General features: G+C 46.1%; 2 protein-coding genes and 1 long non-coding RNA gene across 4 annotated transcripts in view; 2 read left to right on the top strand and 1 right to left on the bottom strand.

Moving 5' to 3' along the window:
• The first annotated feature begins 6 nt into the window (after window positions 1-6).
• On the top strand, window positions 7-3,375 carry LOC109536981 (cyclin-dependent kinase-like 4). Its single transcript, XM_048662069.1, has 7 exons — window positions 7-494; window positions 1,496-1,685; window positions 1,744-2,029; window positions 2,132-2,239; window positions 2,291-2,520; window positions 2,672-2,812; window positions 2,868-3,375. The coding sequence occupies exons 1-7, from the start codon at window positions 427-429 to the stop codon at window positions 2,988-2,990; spliced, it is 1,146 nt and encodes a 381-aa protein (XP_048518026.1). The 5' UTR covers window positions 7-426; the 3' UTR covers window positions 2,991-3,375.
• On the bottom strand, window positions 3,366-3,974 carry LOC109536982. Its single transcript, XR_002171886.2, has 2 exons — window positions 3,732-3,974; window positions 3,366-3,531 (listed from the first exon to the last, which is right to left on the bottom strand). It is a non-coding gene; the product is annotated as an uncharacterized LOC109536982 (long non-coding RNA).
• Window positions 3,975-4,235: 261 nt separating this feature from the next.
• LOC109536975 (DNA damage-binding protein 1) overlaps window positions 4,236-9,485 on the top strand; it is a 6,945-nt gene continuing 1,695 nt past the window's right edge. Inside the window, exons 1-14 of one of the 2 annotated variants that reach the window (XM_019903475.2) lie at window positions 4,240-4,290; window positions 4,343-4,458; window positions 5,072-5,220; window positions 5,278-5,540; window positions 5,602-5,890; window positions 5,943-6,096; window positions 6,151-6,483; window positions 6,537-6,694; window positions 7,829-8,007; window positions 8,057-8,217; window positions 8,279-8,594; window positions 8,657-8,780; window positions 8,843-9,002; window positions 9,061-9,225. In XM_019903475.2, the coding sequence (XP_019759034.1) occupies window positions 4,398-4,458; window positions 5,072-5,220; window positions 5,278-5,540; window positions 5,602-5,890; window positions 5,943-6,096; window positions 6,151-6,483; window positions 6,537-6,694; window positions 7,829-8,007; window positions 8,057-8,217; window positions 8,279-8,594; window positions 8,657-8,780; window positions 8,843-9,002; window positions 9,061-9,225 (2,512 nt within the window). In that variant the 5' untranslated portion in view covers window positions 4,240-4,290; window positions 4,343-4,397. Of the gene's footprint in view, window positions 4,459-5,071; window positions 5,221-5,277; window positions 5,541-5,601; window positions 5,891-5,942; window positions 6,097-6,150; window positions 6,484-6,536; window positions 6,695-7,828; window positions 8,008-8,056; window positions 8,218-8,278; window positions 8,595-8,656; window positions 8,781-8,842; window positions 9,003-9,060; window positions 9,226-9,485 lie in introns of both variants that reach the window. The other variant, XM_019903474.2, reaches the window with a different exon arrangement.

Here is a 9,485-nt window from a genome sequence, read left to right as displayed (position 1 = left end):
AAAAAACAATTATCCTGAACACAGATCGCGTGACATGTTGCTGGGAAACAATGGAAAATCAGCCGTTATTACTGTTGGAAATATTCAAAATATGCGAAGCTCAATGTCACCGCAAGCCGGTCAAGAATGCCGATTAGAGCGGATTGAAAATTGGAAAAGGCCACGAGCCGCCAGCTGCTCCACCAATAAAATATCAGAGTCATTCTCCTAAAGTCCTTAAAAAAATTAAACCTCCAGAAAACCTTTCACAGCTAGATGGAGCCGAAACAACCAAAAACTCTTAAGTGATTTTCCAGAAACTTATGAACGTTTCTATGCGAAACACCCACAATCATCAATATTGAGTAATGGAGTCTCCATGGCTACAAGTCACAACACAACAGTGGATCCACAGTTAGCTTCCATTAGTTGAGTGAATGGAATCTAATGGACAGATGGTTGACTGAAGGTAAACTGTGGCTGTTCGGTAACCAAGTGCAGTTGTTATCCAAAAGGTATGTGGACCCATAGAATCAAGCTTCTTTACATAGAATACTGCAGAATGTTGCCATGCTGGCAACTCGGAAAATCGCCATCATTTCTTTAGGAAAATCGGGCTTTTAATCACACAAACTGGGTCATAGCAACAAGGCAGGAAACACGTTTTTTCGCATTCATGTCTACCTTTAAGAAATCACATCGAACCCATTCATTTACTGTTAAACTGCATAAAAAACAGAACCCGATCCCCTAGTTAATACCTTCTGAAGCTCCACTTAAACCAGCCAACGTGGTAATTACCGAACAATTGAGCCAGACAGTTTATATCGATTGTTTCATTCAGGTAGATTAGAGTTTCTAGTTGTAACGACCAATAGCAACATTTAAAATTCCTGTATTGGGTAATTCTCGCTTGGAAGTTCAAGGCTGGAACTGCGGGGGCAAAGGTCATACGTCCATTGGTGGAGAGAAATCGGGTTGAAAAGTGCATTTGCAAACTTCGGGAAAAGCAGCGTCATGATCAAGTGGATTTTGCAAAACTGCCCACAATTCCCCATCCATGGTTCACTTTCTAAAAAGCCCATTTATTTCTCTCTAGAATGACGTACAAATTATCTTTCTTGCTCATTTTGCCTCCGAGAAATGAGCAAAAACGGGACGGAAAACATGAAATTTTGGCATAATCTTGAGGCTAAGTGTCTGATATTCAAATTTCGCTTTCTGTTCATTCGTGTTGTGTCCTTTATTCGAATAAAAAATATTGTTCGATACGAGGGCGAAAACTACTATTTTTAAATGCCTTCAAATTTTAGAGTTTTCCAGTTTTAGCCAAGTTACTCTTTCTTTCATGGAAATGCCCGACTGCCACCAAACAAAAATCGTTCAAAATGTCCGTTCTTGGATTAATTAACTTTCTAAAAACTCTAAATATTTGATCTGTCCGAGTTGCTGGCAACTGTTGCCAGGCCCAAAGTATCTCGCCCTATTGAAATCTAACAAACCCGTCACTTTCCAGATCGAAACCCTCATCCAAAGTAATGGAACGATACGAGAAAATCAGCAAAATCGGAGAAGGCAGCTACGGGGTGGTTTACAAATGCAAGAACCGAGATACTGGCGAAATAGTGGCGATCAAAAAGTTCACCGAAAGCGAAGAAGACCCCCTGATCCGCAAAATCGCTCTTCGGGAAATTCGCCTGCTGAAGGTACCGTTCCGCTGGGAATAAACCCCCATCATCGTAGCGCATTAAACTGGACTTTCAGAACCTGAAACATCCCAACTTGGTGAACCTGCTGGAGGTTTTCCGGCGCAAACGGCGCCTGCATCTCGTCCTGGAGTACTGCGAGCGCACCGTCTTGAACGAGCTGGAGAAGCACCCCAGGGGGGTACCGGAGCTGCTCACCAAGCAGATCATCTGGCAAACCATCCAGGGAGTTTCGTATTGCCATCAGCACGGCTGCATCCACAGGGACATCAAGCCGGAGAACATCCTGCTAACTGCTGCAGGCGTTGTGAAGCTGTGCGACTTTGGGTTCGCCAGGATGTTGAGTGAGTGCCAAATTCTACGTTTTCTGTTCAACAAGAGCTCACAAACACATGCCACATCCTTCCTGCATCCATCCAAAACGATTCTATTCGTATTTGCTGCAGATCCTGGTGAGAACTACACAGATTATGTGGCCACTAGATGGTACCGTTCTCCTGAGCTCCTGGTGGGGGACACCCAATATGGCACCCCTGTAGACATATGGGCAATAGGTGGGACCAAAGCTTACCAAGGGGAAAATGCGTTATGGAGACTGTTTGCAGGTTGCGTGATGGCCGAATTGATCAAAGGCGAAGCGATTTGGCCGGGAAAGTCCGATGTAGATCAGCTCTACCTGATCAGATGTTCTGTTGGGGACCTCCTGCCTAGACACATGCAGGCGTTTAAAAGCAACGACTTTTTCCAAGGCGTCATTTTGCCGCAGCCGCAGCAGCTGATGCCTTTGGAAGCGAAGCTGCCCATGTGCAGCTCGACCATCATCGACTTTCTAAAGGTAGCAAGTTTGGGGACAAGGGCGGATCCAATTCTCTATCCAACGATGTTCAAGTGGATTTTGCAACTAAAAAAAAAACCGAAAAAATGAATTCAATCCGCCCCTGTTTGGGCGACGGGAAAAAACTCCCAACTGATTGCTTGGTTTGCAGAAATGCCTGGACAAAGACCCGGCGAAACGGTGGACATGCACCGAGCTAATGAATCACTCCTACTTTGAGAACTTCAGCTTTAAAGTCGATGAGGAGAGCGACGCTTCAAAGGAGGACAAACTGCCCAGAAATCGATCGCGGGTACCATATAAATGATTCATTTTTACCGACAATGTAACGGGTTTTTTTGGGGCAGAATTCCAGCAATGGAGGAGGCTCAATGTCGCTGCCTCAGCTGCCTCTCAACAGCAAATCGATCAGTCCGGGCGCTCAACAGTCCAACGGCAAGTCCAAGCTGGACCATCTGCCGACGATTTGACAAAAATTCAACTTCTTCAAGTAGTTGACCGCGATTTTCGACAGACGATTGTAAATAATCCATTCAACGTGAGTGGTTGTATATTTTTGTAATCCAACTACAGGCACTTTTTACTTAAGCACAACCACTTTTACAAACACCAACCGTGTCTATTAGTTGTTTGATCTAGGCTAGTTTGGTCTAGGCCTGGGTAACTCAGTGACCTTTTAGGAGTTGGCGCAACAACAACTCAATAGCGCCACTCAACCCAGTGTTACTCAGGCCTAGTTTGATTGACCCAACCAGTAGGAAAGTCCTCAGTGTTTCACTGATTTGAAACACTCTGGTTTCAATTGCAGTTTGATGTGGTTTTCAAATGGTTCTCAATAAACAAAATTAACAAAAACTACATTTTATTCGTTAACTCTGCAGCCCCTTCTAGTAAAGTGACGCTCCCTAACTGTATGTACATAGGAACAACCTCCAGCTAAGGCCCATTGCCAGGGGTCTTATCAGTAGGCCTGGGAACCCCAGCCCACTTTGCCTGCAAGTCTTGGAATACCTGGAAGCGAAAGGGGATGCTATTGACAAATATCCAATGGGATAAGCGCAGCAAATGGGGTTGAAACCAACGTGGGGGTTCAAACAACGTTGGGCGAGTTTGAAGGGGGACCCCGTAGGGCCTAGTAAGCAACTGTTGGTAGCTGGTAGATGCAGACGGCAAATATAAGGAAAGGGGCGCAGTTTTCTTCAAGGGCTCACCGTGAACAAAGGCAATTTCTTGCGGTCTTGGGCGTCCACTAACTCGGGATTTTGCTGTATTTTCCACCAGCCCCAATGAATGCCAACTATCAAAGGGACGCCTACTAGAAGCACGAAGTAGTTGTTAAGGAATCTGCCGATTTTTTGACCGCTCATTGTTTAGCTAAAGCTTCTATTTTTGTAAATTTCGAACTAAAACCAAAAAAATTGACGTCTGCCATCGCTCTTCGTCCCTTCACATGAAACAATCGAACCAGTAGGGGCAATTAGCAAAACCGGCACCACTGCATTTGTTCGACCACTGCTTTTTACGCCTTACGTCCCCGCTAACAGCTACAATAAATTAAGTTTGCATCAAACCTAATGGGGAAAAATTACTAATTATCATTGCGGCCTTAATTAGCATACGCTTAATTACTGTAAGCGGCGGATTATTATTTATAAAATGACTAGCATCACATCTAAGAGCGCCATTTTGGTACGCTGAAGCGCATTGTGCACGACAAGAAGAGGAAAAGGTTATATGCTATTGGCATTAGTGTGTTAATGTTGTCTCAAAGTATTAGTGCTAATTTAGTCGAATTCGAAGCCCCCTCAGTGCAAATTTTTAGGTTGTTCATGTCTCGAAGACACTAGCTAGGGATTTAGAAGGTTTTGGGGTCCAAAATGTCGTACCATTACGTAGTTACGGCTCATCAGCCGACCGCTGTTACGGCCTGTGTCACTGGTGAGTACCCGGAGGGGTTTTGGGGGCAGTTTTCACCGCACCAGCAGAAGGGTTCATTTAAAAGCCTTCAACGTGTGAGGGAAACTGCGGTTTCTGCGCTGTGCGCTTCGAAAGATTCAGCACGCTCCCAAGCAGGGCTTTTGTGTTTGGGTTACTTGGACGAATTTGTTTAGGGAAAACCCTCAAAATGGGGTACATGCGAAGGAATTGATAGGGAATAGCGTGATTGGAGACGAGGGAACTTTTTTGACAGAGTTAGGAGTTTTGTACTCATTTGACGGTCTTTTAGGTGAAGGGGCGAGAGCTACAAATGTTTTAAAGAAGGACAGTAGAATCGGTTCCAAATTCCAAAATGTTGGCCCTCCAATATCAGGGGAAGTTTTCATTGCAATTGCTATAATTAGTTAGGATTACGGAAGTTTTCGATAAGCATGCCAGCGTTAAACCGTTTTTGGTTAGTTCTTAACGTGTGCTCTTCAAAAAAGTACCTGTATAGCAATATCGCACGTCCATAGGAAGACTGTGTCTCACTCCTGGGGGTAAAATCTTGTATTTAGTATATTATGTTGTTTGTTTTATCAAGGGATTTAAATCAGCACGACGTTGTTTCCAGGTAATTTCACCTCACCAACAGACCTAAACTTAATAGTGGCAAAAAGCAACCGCCTCGACATCTACCTTGTGACACCAGAGGGGCTGCGCCCCATAAAAGAAGTGGGCCTTTATGGCAAGGTGGCTGTTATGAAACTGTTCAGACCGCAGGTAATTTTCTCAGATTTTCCGGACTAACTGGACATCAAATAACCAATGCAATTTCAGCAAGAAAATAAAGATTTCCTGTTTATCGTCACCTACCGATACAATGCAATGATCTTGGAGTGTGTCAGTTCAGGGGACGGGTTCGAAATCCTCACGAAAGCGCACGGCGACGTTTCAGACCGAATCGGAAAGCCTTCGGAAACTGGCATTTTGGCGGTGATCGATCCAAAGGCTCGAGTGATCGGTTTGAGGCTGTATGATGGGCTGTTTAAGGTCATCCCATTGGACAAGGACAATCTGGAACTGAAGGCGACGAATTTAAGGTGGATGTTTGACGAACCTGCGCTCGATCAGTCGGTTTTAATGCTGGCGTGGGGATTTCAGGATGGATGAGCTGCATGTGTCCGACCTGGAGTTTCTCCATGGATGCGCAAATCCCACCCTCATACTGATCCATCAGGACGTTAACGGCAAGCACGTGAAAACCCACGAAATCTCGCTGCGCGACAAGGAGTTTGTCAAGATGTTCTGGAGGCAGGACAACGTGGAAACGGAGGCTTCCATGGTCATTCCTGTACCGTCTCCGCTTGGGGGCGCCATCGTTATTGGCCAGGAGAGCATTTTGTATCACGATGGGGTCACCTGCGTCGTGGTCGCCCCGGCTGTTATCAAGGTAATTTTAGCTGGACTTCAAGTGGCATTCTTCCAATCTTCCTTCTCTTCAGCAAAGCACCATCACGTGCTACGCCAGAGTGGACCCAGGAGGCTACCGCTATCTCCTTGGAGACATGGCGGGCCATCTTTTCATGCTCTTCCTAGAGACCGAGACTCCGGAAGGTGGCCAGGAACTGGTCAAGGATCTCAAAGTGGGCCTACTAGGTTTGTCCCGTTAGGTCTCAGGCCGGCGCCGATCTCACTTAGGGCACTTTCCAGGCGAAATTGCCATCCCCGAGTGCATCACCTACTTGGACAATGGCGTCATTTTCATCGGATCGCGCCTGGGGGATTCACAGCTGGTCAAATTGAACACCAAAGTGGACGAGAACAGTTCCTACGTAACGGTCATGGAAACATTCACCAACCTCGCGCCCATTCTGGATATGTGCGTAGTGGATTTGGAGCGACAAAGTCAAGGCCAGTTGGTCACATGCTCAGGAGCCTTCAAGGAGGGCTCGCTGAGGATCATCCGGAATGGCATCGGAATTCAGGAGCACGCCTCCATTGATTTGATGGGAATCAAAGGCATGTGGGCATTGCAAGCCAATGGTAGGTGGGCTCCACAACGGCAAGATCGATGTTTTATGTTGGATGGCTTCCAGGGGAGAAGCTAGATGACACCTTGGTGCTGGCGTTTGTCGGGCAGACCAGGATCTTGTCGCTGAACGGCGAGGAAGTCGAGGAAACGGACATTGCGGGGTTCACATCGGATCAGCAGACTTTCTACTGCGGCAATGCCATCCACAACCAATTAGTTCAGGTGAGTGCCGGTCAAGCGGATGGTTTGGCAACAAGCGAGCATCAATGATTTGATGGAACTCAGCCCCAAAGTACAACAGTTTCAATAGATTTCATTTAGGAATGTTTTCCGGGCTTTGAAGCCGTGGCCTATGGGAATTTCTTCCTGGCGTTTCGTTCACAACTGCGCTGGACATTATCAAAAGCGATGAGGCAGTGGGAGAAGGGATCTCCCGTGCTTTCCGACTAAGACTGGTTCAACCACTGAATCCCCTGTATTTATGCGGCGACAGCGCAGTTGTGGACGAAACGTCAGGAAGAAATTCCCATGGACCACGGCTTCAAAGCCCGAAAACATTTCTAAATGTGATTTAACCGGCCCTGAAAGCATTCACAGTCTGATTATCGTAGATGTTTGACAAAATACTCCTGGAGATTCACGAAATTCACCGTAGCTGGCCAACTATGGTGAATAATTTTTCAATTTGAAGCTCATTGGATGTTTGCGACACTAAAGTTTCGACTTTGAACGAAACGTTAAATTCAAAAGTTCCAGAAATCCAGCCAAAGTTTCAAACGCGAATTTTAACTTTGCTTAAATATAGTTGAAGTTTGCAATCTGAAATGTACATTTGAACTGGTCTCGAGCGCAACTTGAACTGGGATGGAACTAGTTTTGTGCAACCGGCCTCGAGAGTCTCAAAAAACGACTTTGAACTCAGTCAAAAAAGTCAAAATTTTGGGCCTTAAAATGCGATTAAGAAACAGAATCGGAATTCTCAGATAAAATTTTGTAACATTTTGGAAACATCAACACGACAGGGGATCCAGTGGTTGAACCAGTCTTAGTCGGAAAGCACGGGAGATCACTTCGCCCACAGCCTCATCGCCTTTGATAATGTCCAGCGCAGTTGGGGCCGAAACGTCAGGAAGAAATTCCCATAGACCACGGCTTCAAACCCCGAAAAACATTCCTAAACGTGATTTAACCGGCCGTGAAAGTCTTCAGAGTTTCAATAGATTTTTTACCCCTAAATTTCTCTGCTTCAACTTGAGTTGTGGGCAACAGCCTTTAGGATCTTGTTTTACTTTTCTGTAATTCTTTGTGCGTCTGTGGTTTTTTTGCAGTTGAATTACAGTTTTTTGGTCATTTCAGGTCACTCCTATATCGGCCCGATTGGTGACGATTAGGGGCAAAACCCTCGTATCCGAATGGAGGCCGCCGACCGAGAAAAACATCATCATCGTGGCCTGCAACGAGTCCCAACTGGTTGTGTCCACTGGAAATCAGGTCTACTACTTGGAGATTCACTCGAACGAATTAATTTTGAAAGGGTAATAGATGGAACCTGGGGAAAATCGATTTGCAATGGCATCGTTGCAGGGAAACGACGCTCGATGTGGAAGTGTCCTGTCTGGACATCAGCCCATTGGCAGATTCTTCCGTAGCCGACATTGTTGCCGTCGGTCTGTGGACCGACAACTCTGCGCGCATCCTGCACCTGCCCACTCTGCAAGAAGCCTACAAAGAGCTGCTTGGAGGCGGTAAGCTGCCCATAGAGCCGACGTATGCGCGATAATCATGCGATTTTTGCCAACATTCCAGATATAATGCCTCGCTCTATTCTCATGGCCACGTTCGAGGGACACGACTATCTTCTATGTGCGCTGGGCGACGGCTCCATGTACTACTTTTTGCTGCATAGGGAATCAGGCGTTTTGCGCGATAAGAAGAAAGTGACTTTAGGCACGCAACCCACTGTTCTGCGGACGTTCAGATCGCTGAACTCGACCAATGTGTTCGCGTGCTCCGATAGGCCCACCGTTATCTACTCCTCCAATCACAAGCTGGTGTTCTCCAACGTCAACTTAAAGGAAGTGAATCAAATGTGCTCGTTGAATTCCGAAGCATATCCCGACAGGTATGCTATTTTTTTGTTTTTTTTTTACAAAAAAAACGAGCTTTTTATACTTGTTTTTGCAGTCTAGCTCTGGCCACGGCCACCTCAGTAACTATAGGAACTATTGATGAAATCCAAAAACTGCATATCCGAACGATTCCGCTGCAGGAATCGCCCCGCAGAATTGCCTATCAGGAAAGCACCCAGGTATGTTTAAGTTAAGCTTGGTTGCAAGGGCGCCTAGTTTATTAAATTGCATCTTCTGCTAGGTTTTTGGTGTGATCACCTGCCGGATAGACATCCAAGATTCCACAGGCCTGAGCCCGGTCAGACAGAGCGCCTCCACGATGACGCAAGCTGTAACTGTGTCTAGCAACGCGTCTGGATCTGCTGTGAACAAATCCGGAGGATCGAGTTCGGTTGTTGCGGGTAGGAGCCGCTCAAACCCGTCAAGGCAATGGGAGTTTTCAATAAATTCAACTTTCAGGAGCGGCCGCTGAGTATGGACAAGAGGTGGAAATCCACAACTTGCTCATCATCGACCAAAACACCTTCGAAGTATTAGCGGCGCATCAGTTTATGCCGCAGGAATACGCCATGTCGCTGATCTCCTGCCAGCTTAGCCACGATCCAGCTACTTATTTTATTGTGGGTGAGTTCGAGTTGGCTCTAACCAGTTTGTGAAAGAATATCGATGTTTTGGTCTTGCTCCGACATTTAAGGGGCGCGTAGAAGACTTGTCTGTCTTAGGCAGCACAAGTTGCAGACTGGTTTTCAAATAGGTTTTTCGGGTTTTTAGGCCGTCGCACAATCGATTTTCTTCCTGACGTTTCGCAAGCACGAGTGGCTTGCATCTTCAGAAGTGGTTTGCTTGAACGCTTACACTGTTCTCATCAGAACCCGATCAGTTCT

The sequence above is a fragment of the Dendroctonus ponderosae genome, unplaced genomic scaffold (genome assembly GCF_020466585.1).
Source record: "Dendroctonus ponderosae isolate FM_Combo_2020 unplaced genomic scaffold, Dpon_F_20191213v2 Dpon_F_20191213_10, whole genome shotgun sequence".
NCBI classification, from domain to species: Eukaryota; Metazoa; Arthropoda; class Insecta; order Coleoptera; family Curculionidae; genus Dendroctonus; species Dendroctonus ponderosae.
This window is presented reverse-complemented; position numbering and strand designations above follow the sequence as displayed.